The following is a 15,000-nucleotide window of genomic DNA, read 5'->3' as shown; positions in this document are numbered from 1 at the left end:
TCCTCCTCCTCCTCCTCCTCCTCCTCCTCCTCCTCCTCCTCCTCCTCCTCCTCCTCCTCCCTCCTCCTCCTCCTCCTCCTCCTCCTCCTCCTCCTCCTCCTCCTCCTCCTCCTCCTCCTCCTCCTCCTCCTCCTCCTCCTCCTCCTCCTCCTCCTCCTAGTTTTGACCTAATTTTATTATTTTTTACCCTGCTTCTATGATTCTCTCTCTCTCTCTCTCTCTCTCTCTCTCTCTCTCTCTCTCTCTCTCTCTCTCTCTCTCTCTCTCTCTCTCTCTCTCTCTCTCTCTCTCTCTCTCTCTCTCTCTCTCTCTCTCTTTAAACTTTGGGTGACGAACTACTGGTTTCCCTCCTCCTCCTCCTCCTCCTCCTCCTCCTCCTCCTCCTCCTCCTCCTCCTCCTCCTCCTCCTCCTCTCCTCCTCCTCCTCCTCCTCCTCCTCCTCCTCCTCCTCCTCCTCCTCCTCCTCCTCCAGACGTAGATTACACATTTCCTTTTCGCTCTCTACTAAAATTCCATGTGATTTTTTAATATCACCTGGTTTCGCCTTTTTTGCTGCCAGCCTCGGCTGGAGGGAGGGGTGGGTGGGGAGGAGCCTTCTGCTTTGCTGTCCTGTCTCTACCACTGGTAGTTAGTAGATAGTCTCCACAAACAGCCTAGTAAGGACCTAAGGGTCTGTTGCTGTTTGTCTTCCTTTGTATTCCTTTGTATATTCCTCCTCCTCCTCCTCCTCCTCCTCCTCCTCCTCCTCCTCCTCCTCCTCCTCCTCTTCCTCCTTCTCCTGTCTTCGTCCTCGTCCTCCTTTCACTCTCCACATCTTTATTCTTTTCTCCTATTTTAGTCGTTCTCATCTTTTTTCTCTTCCATGAGTTAATTATCATGCATTCTCCCTTCTCCTTTTACCTTTCCCTTCCTTCCTTTCTTCCCTTCTTCCTTTCCCTCCTGGTTCCTTTAATAACAGTCTCATTCATACCTTCCTCCTCCTCCTCCTCCTCCTCCTCCTCCTCCTCCTCCTCCTCCTCCTCCTCCTCCTCCTCCTCCTCCTCCTCCTCCTCCTTATCTTCTTCTTCTTCTTCTTCTTCTTCTTCTTCTTCTTCTTCTTCTTCTTCTTCTTCTTCCTCCTCCTCCTCACCTCATTCATCTTACCTCCCTCCATCTTTCTCCTCAATGGAAGGAGGGAGAGATCCGAGGTTCTTTCCTCCAGCTCATTCATTGTGTTTCTCTCTCTCTCTCTCTCTCTCTCTCTCTCTCTCTCTCTCTCTCTCTCTCTCTCTCTCTCTCTCTCTCTCTCTCTCTCTCTCTCTCTCTCTCTCTCTCTCTTAGTAGTAGTCAGGTCAGGTCACTTCGTGTGTGTGTGTGTGTGTGTGTGTGTGTGTGTGTGTGTGTGTGTGTGTGTGTGTGTGTGTGTGTGTGTGTGTGTGTGTGTGTGTGTGTGTGTGTGTGTGTGTGTGTGTGTGTGGCGGATGCCACACAGCTGTTTGGGAAGCAGGTGTATTGATTCTCTCTCTCTCTCTCTCTCTCTCTCTCTCTCTCTCTCTCTCTCTCTCTCTCTCTCTCTCTCTCTCTCTCTCTCTCTCATAATTCTTTTGGTCTTTTTCGTGTTACTATAGTTATTATTATTATTATTATTATTATTATTATTATTATTATTATTATTATTATTATTATTATTATTATTGACATTATTATTATTGTTATTATTATCATTATTGATATTCTTCTTCTTTTTCATCTTCTTCTTCTTCTTCGTCTTCTTCTCCTTCTTCTTCTTCTTCTTCTTCTTCTTCTTCTTATTATTATTATTATTATTATTATTATTATTATTATCATTATTATTGTTATAGCTATTAAATTTTTTCAATTATTATTATTATTATCATTATTGTTATCATCATCATCATCATCATCATCATCATCATCATCATCACCACCACCATTAATTTTTTATTCATCTTATTTCACTGCTAGTTCCGTTGTTCCCTTACTTTGTACCTGCTCAGTTTTTGATAAGTAACAAGACTTATTCTGAGTTCCGTTGATTACTTTGAACCCAAGAGTAAACAAAAAAAAAAAAAAAAAAAAAAGAAAGAAGGAAAATTTCTGAATACTGTCCCGAGTTTGTAGTTATGTAATTTCACATTCTTATTCTTTTTTCTTTTGGTACTTGCTTGTTTTTTCAACCTTGGAAAATTAAAGATTAGAGAGAAATTGTGAAGGCGCTTTTTAGAGTTTAGAGTACAGTCACGTGGGTTTCCTTTGTGTTTTTTTTTTACCTATTTCCTGGCGAGGTGTGTTTTGTGCTCGTGTTTTGCGTTGTGGAGCCGAGGAGGGCAGTGTTTGGTGTCAATATTGAGAAAACTGACAAATTTACTGTTAGTCGTAATTGCTAACGTTAGGAAGGCATACATATTGTACTAGCAAAGATGAGCGTGCGCTGGATTGTTGATATATTTTTCGAGTCCAAGAGAATGTGTTATGTTTCGTGTTTCCACAATCTTTACCCCTTCAGTGCCATGACGCGTTTTCCTGTTCATTCTGGTTACCATTTCGTGATTTTATGCAGCTTCAGAAACTCATGTTGGAAATTAGAATAGTGAAGGTTGTGGCCATTCATCTTCTGACCTCCATAGACCTTTCCTAACGTCAATAAAATGGTCTCATCGTACACAAAAGTAAAGCTAAAAATGTGTCCCAGTACTGAAGAGCTAATGAACGTGATGTGCCTACCAATCTCTATGTAAGAGTGTTGTAGTCTGTTGCTCTTAACTTTCCAACCATTAGAGACATCAGTAGAAGGAAAATAAGAACAGGATAAAATAAGGAACAATAGGAAGAGTGAATGTGATTATGTTTTATGTTTCCAAAGTTTGAGTAAATGTAATATATCTCTCTTCGTTGTATATAGTGAACTGTTTAACTATTCCAGAGACTAGTAGAAAATAAGTAAAAGAAAAAGGAGTTAGCAGAAGAAAAAGTTTAATTTATAGAATATATAATGATTTAGGAAACTGTTTGAAAATACGTGTCTGAAATACGTCGTAAATAATTATGAAAAAAAAAAGAACATGAAGAAATGAAGTACACTACTGGAAGGATTGATATGATGGTTAGGAGAGAGAGAGAGAGAGAGAGAGAGAGAGAGAGAGAGAGAGAGAGAGATGAAGAACAAATTGGATATAGTATTAAGAAACAAACTGTAAATCACAAAAAAAAAAAAAAATGACTGAAGGATTAACACTGATAGAGCACTAAAGAAAACTGGAAGCAGTATAGCAGATTCTGAACTTGCCGCCGCCTTTGTGACACTTGACCACCTTGCAGAACCCATAAGAGGAACACACCGCCAGTATTTATAGCAGGTACTCGTGTAGGTTTGAAGGGGAGTGTTATTTTTGGTGGTCGTCGAAGGGCTGAGCTCCAGGAATAGTCGTGTTTAGGATAAAGCGGCGGAAAAAAAAAAAAAAGCGTCCTTGTGTTTATATTAGTTGTTCTTGTAAGGTTTCGTTCTCTGCGCTGCGCCTCTTCTGAAGAAAATGGGACTCGAGTGTTAGAAAACGGAGGAGAGATTATATAATGGTTACGAATATTTAAAATGGAGATTAAGTTATGGAATGCAAAAAAAGAATAAAATAAAATAAAATAAATGAATAGATAAATAAAAAAAAAAGAAAAAAAAGGAGTGAATGAATAAAGAGGAATCTACATTACGAACCTGGATGAAGAAAAAGAAAATTAGACATTGATAAAAAAAAGAAAATGAGAAGGAAAAGAAAAAAAGGAACCGAAGGAAAGCAGGAATTTATTGATGATTAAATAGGAAATTAAAGAATGAGAGAAGGAAAGTAAGAAAAGAGAAAATAAAAAGAATAGATAACAAAAAGTACTAACAGAGAGAGAGAGAGAGAGAGAGAGAGATAGTTGAAGGCGGCGGGGGAGGAGGATCGATAAGACCTTTTGCAACTCATCCTTAGCCCGGGACTATATTTAGAGGAGGAGGAGGAGGAGGAGCAGCAGCAACAGAAGGAGGAGGAGGAAGAGGAAGAAGAGCAGCAGGAATAGGAAGGGAATGGAAAGGATTAAGACGTAAAAGGAAGGGAAGGGAAAGGAAGGAAGGGCAAACGTGTGTGAGTGTGTGTGTGTGTGTGTGTGTGTGTGTGAGAGAGAGAGAGAGAGAGAGAGAGAGAGAGAGAGAGAGAGAGAGAGAGGAACCTTAACAAAAAGCGATAAGAACTTTCAACCATACAAAAAAAAAAAAAAACGCAACAAAGACCAGGAAAAAACGAACGGAAAAAAAAATATAAATAAATGTACGTTACGTAAAAAATAAACGACGTAAACAAATAAACACGAAAAAAAATTAAAAGAAAAATTGAATAAAAAAATCGAGAAACTTAGAAATTCGTAAGAAAAAAAAATGGTTCTATAATCAATTGAAAGATGTAAAAAGAAATGAAAAAAAAAAAGAAAGAAAGTAAGAAAGGGGAAAAAATAAACAAAAGACCACCACAAAATATTCCAGTCAACAGTCTTATAAGAAACTGAAAGAAAGGCAACTCCATACAAAAGAATGAATAAGAACAAGGAAAATAGATGAGATAATTATCATATTCCAAATTTCAACAGAGAAAATAAAACACACACACACACACACACACACACACACACACACACACACACACGAGAGAGAGAGAGAGAGAGAGAGAGAGAGAGAGAGAGAGAGAGAGAGAGAGCGCATCACTAGAATCATAATCCTATCTTCATCATCTGCAAACAACGTATCACCAAATGGCTCCAGATCTCCTTGGCAGGTCGGGACAGGAATGTGCAGCGCGATGTGGAGATAGCTGGCGTGAGAGTGACAGAGGCCCGTACACAGGAACCCTTTGCTCTCTCACCACGACTGTTTTCAAAGGCCACAGAGATGATTAGCCGAGTTATCAAGACCGTTTCTTTCTTTAATCTGTCACTCTAACCGAAAGAACATCCTTAAAAATCTTGTGTAACTTATCAGAAAGTGCCGTATTTATTAACCCTTGTCTCTTTCACTACGACTTTTGAAAGATCAGAGATGACTAACCGGGTTCCCAAGACTGTTTCACTTGGTAATAATGCAGAAACCATATTAATCTGCTTCTAAAATTATAAACAACATCTCTAAAACATATGTATACTTCACCTCGACTAATATCAAAAGACCACAGAGATGATACGCAGAATTCTCAAGACCATTACTCCTGCTAATAATATAGAAACCTTCGTAACCTGTCTCTAAAACCGTAAACAACATCCCTAAAACATATGTAACTTCACAACTAATATCAAAAGACCACAGAGATAATACGCCGGGTTCTCAAGGCTGTCTCTCCTGCTAATAAAGTAGAAAACTTATTAATCTTTCTGTAAAACCGTAAACATCGTCCCTAAAACATATGTAACTTCACCACAACTAGTATCAAAGCCCACAGAGATGATACGACGGGTTCTCAAGACTGCTTTTCCTGCTTTTCCTTATTAATCTCCCACTAGAACCAAACGCGCCTTTAAACCCTTCGGTACCATGACGCGTTTTCATATTCATTCTACTTACTTTGGTGACTTTATATAGCTTCAGAAACTCAAGTGGGGATTAAAATAGTGAAGACTGTTGCCATTAATCTTCTGACGTCCGTAGACCCTTCCTAATGTCAATATCTTACAAAAATCTCATGGTAAAAATGCCTTCCAGTACTGAAGGGGTTAAAGGCATGTGTACCTTCAATTAGAGCATTTTGAAAGTAAGGAAGGTGAGGCCCAGAAGTGTCTTAGAATACGATGCAGTATAAAGCGAGGCGGGGAATGGCACGGGATGGAAAGCGAGAGAGAGAGAGAGAGAGAGAGAGAGAGAGAGAGAGAATGGGGGTAGGGGTGGCTTGGGAAGAGTGTGAGATTGTATCGGAAGGGAAGCGTGCATTGACGAGATGAAGGAGGAAGAAGAAGGGGAGAAGGAGGAGACAGAACAGTGACGAGGTGCTGGAGGAGGAAGAAGAGGAAGAGGAGTAGGTGCATTGATGAGGTGCTGAAGGAGGAGGAAGAGGAAGAGGAGAAGGAGAAGGAGGAGATACATTGTCGAGTTGCTAGAGGAGAAGGAGGAAGAAGAGGAAGAGGAAGAGGAGGTGCAGTCGCACTGGCGAGGTGCTTTTGGAGGAAGAAGAAGAAGAAGAAGGAGGGGAGGAGGACGAGGAGGAGGAGGAGGAGGAGACAATAACAGAGAGAGATAGTGATGAAAGGTGAAAAAAATGGAAAGGAAGGGAAGTTGCATTAATGTTAGTGATGATGGTGATGATAGTGATGATGATGAAAAATAGTAGTCGATTTCAAAGCTAAATAATGTTGATAATGGTATTTTCTGATTCATTTCCTCCTCCTCCTCCTCCTCCTCCTCCTCCTCCTCCTCCTCCTCCTCCTCCTCCTCCTCCTCCTCCTCCTCCTCCTCCTCCTCCTCCTCCGTTCCCGAATTAAAAGAAAACACAGATAACTGATTGAAGAAGGAAGAAAGAAAGACAGAAACAGAGAGCAAGAGAGAGAGAGAGAGAGAGAGATTAAAAGAATGAGAGGTGATAACAGGAGGAAATAAAAAGAGAGGGGGGGAAGAAGGAAAAGTGAAAGGGAAACAAGGGAAACACAGATGATGAATTATACGTGACCTGAAACTGCCTCGAGTGACCTACATCCTTTAACGAGAGAGAGAGAGAGAGAGAGAGAGAGAGAGAGAGAGAGAGAGAGAGAGAGAGAGAGAGAGAGAGATTGTTCATTACTTTGTGTTTCTTTATCTTTCATTTTTTTTCGTTTTCTCCTTTTTTATTTCCTCCTCCTTTTCCTCTTTATCATTTTCCTGTTTACTTCTCCTCCATTCGTTCTACCTCTTTTTCTTCCTCGTCTATTTATTGTTCTCCTCTCATTTCCTCTTCCTCTTTGAAATCATCCGCTTCTGTCATCTTTCTCTTCCTCCTCTTCTTCTTCCTCTTCCTCATTGTGTCCCAAGTACTCACTTCTTCCTTTTCTTCCTTCTCTTCTTCCATTATTAAATACTTCTGTACTCACCTCCTCTTCCTCCTCTTCCTTTTCTTCCATTATAACTATCTCCCTCTCCTCCCATCACCCACTCTTGCTCTTCTTCTTCTTCTTCCATCACCCTCTCTCTTTCTTCCTCCTTCTCTCCCGTCACCCTCTCTTACTCTTCCTTTTCTCCCATCACCCTCTCTTACTCTTTCACCTCTTCTGCCATCACTTTCTCTTATTCTTCTTCCTCTTCTTCCATAACTTTTTTTCTTTTCCTCGCTTCTTGTTCCTCCCTTTCTTCTCCCCTCACAACGTTTTCAGTACTAACGTCATCTCATTCTTCCTATTCCTCCATCATCACGTCTTTCCTTTTTCTTATTACTTTTTATACCTTTTCCTCTTCCTCCGTTATTCTTATTTTCTCTTTTTAATTCGTCTTCTCTTCCTTCTCTAATTATTACGTCTTAATTTCTCATATTTTACTCATCTTTCTTTTCTCACCTATTGGTTTCTTTTCCTCCTGTCACCACGTCTCCAGCACTCACCGCCTCTCCCTCCTCTCCCTCGCAGTGCCGGTGGAAGCCACTGCGTTCCTGGGGGCCGTCGCCGCCTTCGTGGTGTTCCTCTTCGTCCTCTTCCTGTACCTCAACAAAAAACTCTGCTTCTACACCGTCGGCAACTTCCCTTGCTGCGACGATCCGGTCACCAAGCCAGACAAGCTCAAGGAACTAGGTGAGTGTTGAGATTGTGCCTTTCCCTTCCTCTCCTCTCCTCTCTTTTGTTTCTATGGGTGAGTGTTGAGATTGTGCCTTTCCTTCCTCTCCTCTCCTCTCTTTTGTTTCTATGGGTGAGTGTTGAGACTGTCCATTTTCCTTTCCTTTCCTTTCCTTTCCTCTCTTTTGTTTTTATGACTGAGTGTTGAGACTGGCCCTTTTCATTTCCTTCCCTTTCATTTCCTTTGTTTTTATGGGTGAGTATTGAGACTGTCCTTTTGTTCCTTCTTGTGTTCACGTTACCTCATCTTTGTTTACATAGGAAGAGTTTCTAAATGTATCGAGACTCTCCTTTCCTCCTTTTTTGTGTAAACTTTACCTCATCTTTGTATATATGAGGACTTTCTATGTGAGTGTCGAGAGCGTCTTCTCCTCCTTCTATTGTTAATGTTGTCTCCCCTTCGTTTGTAGAGGTTTGTAGGTGTGTTGAGACTACGTAAGAGAATTTAATGAAGATGTATTAGAAGAACCACATACTTTTTGTTGCTGTTTGATTAGTAGTGGTGATGTCTTTCCTTATTTACTGATATGAAAAAGAGAAGAATGATAGAAGAGCTCAGAGAAACACAGGATATGCTCACGTTTTTTTTTTTTTTTTTTTTATTTGCTTATTTGTTTTATTTCATTTGTTTATTTATCTATTTAATTATCTATTTACATATTTATTTGTTTATTCATTTATTTACTCATTTATCCGTTTCTCTAAAGTTTTAAAGAGTCTGGTCAGGAACACAAAAATAAAAGCAAGAAATATAGGAAAAGAAAAGAAAAAGGCTTAATATACCACTTCCAAAAGTTAATTATAGGTGAGGACTCCAAAATGATGACTTGTTTGACTTATGGGATTTTTGGATCTATCTCTTCTGAAACTGTTAAATCAAGGAAGGGTGGATAAGGTTTCAAGACACTTATCCTCTGGCTTCGACTAACTCTGGATTTCATGTGGGTACCGGCATTTTAGTGGGGCTTTTTTTTATATTATTTTTGTTACCCTTGGCTGGTGCCCTCTATGTAAAGAAATAAATGGAAATAAACAAATAAGTAAATCTATAAGAATTAGGAGCGTCAGTTAATAACGTCTCTTCACAACGCGAGAGGAGAAGGTGCTATAAGACTTATGAAGAAAAAAAAACTATATTATTAGTTATTTATTGACGTGTTTTGTTGTTCTTGTCTCAATACAACAGATAAGCGTCCTTCCTCTAATACCCTCACAACAACAACACCAACAAAAAAAAAAAAAAGGAAACGAAAAAATAAAGACACAAAGCTCAAATATAACTCGCTTACCATCCTCTTCTTCACGTCAAAACACTATTGCTGCTCCTGCCTCAATGCAACACAAAATACAAATATGAGAAAAAAAAAAAACGAAGGAAACGAGAAAATAAAAACGCAAAACTCAAACGTATCCCGCCTACCCTTCCTTTTTTTCCACGTCCAAACACTATTACGAAGAACCGAAACCCGATCACTGGACAGAAAGATCATTATTATTATTGGTTCAGTCTCCCCTTTACGTCAAGCTTAAAGAGAACAAAGCGAGGAGTCACAAAAGCCGAAGGATCATTAAACTTTTTCCCTTCCACTCCCAGCCTGCAAGCAACAAGCGCATTTATGATTCCCTGACTACCAAGCGCTACAATTTGCTACACAGGGATGGTCAGGGATAGCACACTAATACCCCCTCAGGCTCTCGTGAAGCAAAACGTGACTCTGGCTGCGCATCACTCACTAAAGGTTAAAGGGTTGAACAGAGACGGTGATACATTTCTAGTCTTATGTTGTGCTTTTGTGATAGTCTCTTTCTTGTTCATGTTCTTCCTCACTCATTTTTCCTTTTTTCATATTTTTTATCTCATTTCTTCCTTGTTTTATATATTTATTTGTTCTATTTTATATATACTTTTTTTCTTCACTTAAATGTTTTTCTTTCTTATTTTCTCCCTCATTTCTTCCTTCTGTATTTTTCGTATTACATGTTTCCAGTGATAGGTAAAGTGAGAAGCTGCAATCAAGTCATCTGGCCTACACGAGACAAGCCCTGTATGAAACCTACCTACCTATTTCCACTTATCATTCTCATCACTAAGTCTTGCCTAATCACCTTTTTAACTATATCAATCTTCTTTTTTGAAATTGTGTAATCTTTTAGAATTATCAACACCGTTAACGGAAAGATTCATGAAAACCACACTGATTGTTTTGAATTATTTAAGCTTTTGTGTAGATCATTAGGATTTTCAAAGATTTATTCATTTTATTCAATTATCTATTTAGTGAAAGTTAAAGAGGGACTCACCATCACCAGAAGGGAAAGATGCATGGGAAGCTCACTGATTAATTCGAATCACAACAACTCAGGTGAAAATTACAGGGATTTTGAGGACTATGATGCTTCTAATGATAGTTAAATTCCAAGACATTTATCCTTTTCTTGTAGCTAACTCTATCGGATCTACAAGGAAACTGGCAACTAAGTGGGCCTTTTATATTGTTTTGTTACCCTTGACCAGCTTTCCCCTCTTGCATAAAAAGTAGGCATTCTGCACCATCAAAGAGGAGTAAAAAGCCATGGCAACCTGATTAATTACCTCCTCGATCTTTGAAATTGGTCCAGAGAGAGAAAGTGCAGTTTCAGGACATGGTCTCTAGTATTTTGATGACTTAATTTTGTCTTTTACTCTACGCGTCCTCGTTCTGCGATGAGGCAGCAGGTGGTTGAAAGCTTGGCAGGTAATTCTCTCGATATTTCATCCTTGTGGCAAAGTGCGTATATTAAAGATAATTGATTTTATTAGATGGGGTGATTAGAAGGCATGGTGATATGAATAATACTAATGGTTAAGAAGAAAAAGAGAAAGAAGAGCCAAAATTAAAGGAAAATATGAAAATGGAAAAAGAAGAAAGAAAAAGAAAGAAGACGAAGTTGTAACAGTAATAACAATAAAAGATTACAAACAAATGTTTATAAAAGGAAATGATAACAATAATGAAAGCAAGAAACCTAATTTACAAAATGTGTGTGTGTGTGTGTGTGTGTGTGTGTGTGTGTGTGTGTGTGTGTGTGTGTGTGTGTGTGTGTGTGTGTGCGCGTGTGTGTGCGTGTGCGTGGGCTGGTAATCTTGCGCCTGGTACACTCACGCTGACCTCACTCAAGTGTCGGCAAGTTGCTGGTGATGATGGTGTTGTCGTTGACCTGTTGCTTTGTTATTGATTGGTGTTGTTCGGTGCAGATGGTGGTGGTGGTGGTGGTAGTAGAGTAGTAGTAGCAGTAGCAGCAGCAGCAGTAGTAGTAGTAGTAGTAGTAGTAGTAGTAGTAGTAATATGAACACACACACACACACACACACACACACACACACACACACACACACACACACACACACACACACACACACACACAAGCCCGGTAGCTCAGTGGTTAGAGCGCTGGCTTCACAAGCCAGAGGACCAGGGTTCGATTCCCCGGCCGGGTGGAGATATTTGGGTGTGTCTCCTTTCACGTGTAGCCCCTGTTCACCTAGCAGTGAGTAGGTACGGGATGTAAATCGAGGAGTTGTGACCTTGTTGTCCCGGTGTGTGGTGTGTGCCTGGTCTCAGGCCTATCCGAAGATCGGAAATAATGAGCTCTGAGCTCGTTCCGTAGGGTAACGTTTGGCTGTCTCGTCAGAGACTGCAGCAGATCAAACAAACAAACAAACACACACACACACACACACACACACACACACACACACACACCGTGTAGTGTAGTGGTAAGCACTCTCGGCTCACAACCGAGAGAGTCTGTGTTCGAGTCCCGGGAAGCGGCGAGGCAAATGGGTTAGCCTCTTAATGTGTGGCCCCTGTTCACCTAGCAGTAAATAGTTATGGGATGTAACTCGAGGGTTGTGACCTCGCTTTCCCGGTGTGTGTTGTAGTCTCAGTCCTACCCGAAGATCGGTCTATGAGCTCAGAGCTTGCTTCGTAATGGGGAAGGCTGGCTGGGTGACCAGCAGACGACTGTGGTGAATTTACACACACACACACACACACACACACACACAAAATAAATAAAAAAATAAATAAATAAAAATAAAAAAAATAGCAGGACAGACCAAGGTAAATAAAGACGAGAGGCAATAAGAATAAGAATAACGTGTGGGATAAAACCAGAATGAAGGTAACTCAGCAGAAATAGGCGAAGAGGAAGGAAACGGCGAAGGAGTGAAGGCTGGTCGAGAGGAGGATGAGGAGGAGGAGGAGGAGGTTGTTTGTTACCTAGGCAACCCGTGACGCCTTTCCTCTTTTCTTTCGTCACTATAAGGGCCTGGGGTTATTCTTAGTTGTCAAGTCCTCCTCCTCTTCGTCAGGGATGCAGGGACGGGAGGGGCTCTGAGGGAGGGGATGTGGCAGATACAACACACAATCCGGGTTCTCACCAGGTAGACACCCGTAGGCTTCACCTCAGCCTCAATAATTACGCTGCCCAGGTAGTCTTGCCTTGCTCCCGCCTGCTGTCAGAGGGAAAGGACATCTCGCCTCTATGTCCAGGCAAATAATGTTTTTTAGTTATATAACAAGAAATGGAAGTGGGATTATTTTGACGTGTTAAGTACTTTTTCATTTTTTTTTTTTTTTTTATCAAGCAGCTTGGAAGGAGAGGGAAATATTCAGTGGAGGTGAGTGACCTTCCACATTAACTCATTCACTGGGACACGAGACAATTACCACCACCAGAAGCAATGCGTGAAGTCTTTGTAAGCATCTACAAGAAAGTTAGCGATGAAAAAGAATACATTCCATTATTTCTTCTAAGTTCACAGATTGCATGTGGCTGCAGAACAAATAAAGAGCGTTCAGAGTGGGTGATTAGGGAAAAGCGTAGCAGGTGGCAGTAAAAGTGTTTTGTCTGGGGATGGATGACTTCAAGGGATTCGTGGGTGACTTAATGCCGATTGTGTGTGTGACTTACATAAATAACTCTTTTCTTCCCGTCTTTCTTTCTTTCGTTTTAATCAATGTCCATTCAATTTGTGTGGTGGATCTGTCTTAAGTGATTCGTGGGTGATTAAATGCAGGTTGTGTAGCGTATGAGTTAGAATTTTCCTTATCTCTGTCTTCCTTGATTTCACTATAGTCATCGTCCATTTAATTTGTTTGATGGATGACTCAAAACGGATGACGTATTGCGCCTTCTGGATAACTTGAGAGACTTGTAGGTGCCTTAAGCGCATTTTGTGACTATATGACTTCCCTTGGTTCCGTTTTAAACTTTATCCACCTCTTGAATGTCAGAGATGCTATCGTGGACGGAATATTGTGCGTTATAGTCAGAGATTCGTCCACACACTCCCTTTTCCATCAGTAGGAAATGGAGTGGGGATTGGAGATTTGGTATGTTAAGAACTTTGGCGTTGTTGTGTTCTAAGGAAGCTTAAGGACTCTCTGGCTTCCCGTCCTGGTGCTACGAGTCGTCTCACGAGCTGCTTCCCTGATTACTAAGCATCATCAGTAGCTCATAAATTTACACGAGTTCATGCACGTATTACCGATTTTAGTCACTGATTTAGTTGTAAAGTTTCCCAATAGAGAACGCTGTGACATGAAATATTTCAGCGATATGCGGCGAGAGGACGCTGAGGTCATTGAACTAGTCCTTAATCGCACCAACAAAGGGCAGCGTTACACATTCTAATAATACCTTTCACATGTAGACGGTGCACTGATCCCCTTGGTGTTGAACCGAACATCACCTGTCTTTGTGCAGCCACCAAGCAGAGCAAATCACCGGCAATAAGAGGTCGTGGCGCCGCGCCGTGACAGTCCTGGTGAAGAGAGCGGGATGAACACACTCAGCAATCACCCTTTTAGTATAGAATCAGCAGAGAGCGTTAGAATAAGACCAGATGAATGTATGGATGTAGTTATTAGATAGAGATTGTGTGCAAGTCTGAAACACGGACTGCCTCGTGATTAGTGGGTTGAATACACTCAACATCAGCGGGGAACTTTAAATCAAGATAAACATATGAATAGAGATTAGGTAGAGATATTATTCAAGTTTTATACCAGTGACTGCCTCGTGTTGGTCTCTGTGAATAGCTGGTTTGATGCACTCAACAGACAATTCTTTTAGTGTTGAATCAAGAAGGAACATTAAAATAGATGAATATATAGATGATGAGTGGATAAGATAATTACGTGCGCTTTACATAATGACTGCCTCGCGTTAGTCTTCATAAACATCAGATCTAATACACTCAACAGTTCATTCTTTTAGTGTTGAATCAAGAAGGAACATTGAAATAAGATAAATACATAAGTAATAAGTGGATTAGGTAAGTACGTACGCTTTATATAGTGACTGCCTCGTGTTGATCGTGAATAGCAGGTCTAATACACTCATCAGTCAATCCTTTTAGTGCTGTTAACAAAGAACATTAGAATAAGATGAATATATAGGTAGTGGATTAGGTAAGTGCGCACGCTTTAGATAATGACTGCCTCGTGTTGGTCTTTGTGAATAGCAGGTCTAATACACTCATCAGTCAATTTTTTAGTGCGGAATTAACAAGCAAGGAACATTATAATAAGATGAATTTATAAGTAGTTAGTGGATTAGGTAAGTACGCATGATTTATATAATGACTGCCTCGTGTTGATCATGAATAGCAGGTCTAATATACTCATCAGTCAGTTCTTTTAGTGTTGAATCAAGAAGGAACATTAGAATAAGATGAATGTATAGGAAGAGATAGTGAGTGGATAAGGTAAGTACATAAGCTTTACATAAGGAATGCCTCGTGTTGGTCTTCTTTGACTTCTTACAGCTTCCTTTACGTTGTTATCTCCTTGTGTAAAGAGTCTTGTAGCCCAGTGACGCAGGAAACGAAAGAATAACGCAGTGACGTCAATGAAAGGGATAAGCAGTGTTATTCTTTACGGAACTATACTTTTTCCTTCGTTGGGATTTAGTAAAGGTCAAAATTAATTCTCAGCGTGACATTAGAAAAGTGAGTGTACGATAGTGTAAAAAATAGGAACTTGGAAACATTTTACTTTGCATTTTATTTACGTATTTATTTTTTATTTTTTCCGGTACATCTGTTTCCCTCCGTTTTCTCTCTCTCTCTCTCTCTCTCTCTCTCTCTCTCTCTCTCTCTCTCTCTCTCTCTCTCTCTCTCTCTCTCTCTCTCTCTCTCTCTCT

At 40.3% G+C, this 15,000-nt stretch overlaps 1 protein-coding gene across 5 annotated transcripts in view; it reads left to right on the top strand.

Annotated features, from left to right (window-relative positions):
- The window catches only part of LOC123507216 (synaptotagmin-14-like), a 63,232-nt gene that overhangs the window by 30,277 nt on the left and 17,955 nt on the right, over positions 1 to 15,000 (top strand). For all 5 annotated transcript variants that reach the window (XM_045259919.1, XM_045259915.1, XM_045259917.1 and 2 more), the window contains exon 2: positions 7,606 to 7,767. In XM_045259919.1, the coding sequence (XP_045115854.1) occupies positions 7,606 to 7,767 (162 nt within the window). The remainder of the gene's footprint in view (positions 1 to 7,605; positions 7,768 to 15,000) is intronic.

This window comes from Portunus trituberculatus, chromosome 21 (genome assembly GCF_017591435.1).
Source record: "Portunus trituberculatus isolate SZX2019 chromosome 21, ASM1759143v1, whole genome shotgun sequence".
Lineage (NCBI taxonomy): Eukaryota > Metazoa > Arthropoda > Malacostraca > Decapoda > Portunidae > Portunus > Portunus trituberculatus.
The sequence above is the reverse complement of the archived record's forward strand: the minus strand, read 5'-3'. Positions and strand labels throughout refer to the sequence as shown.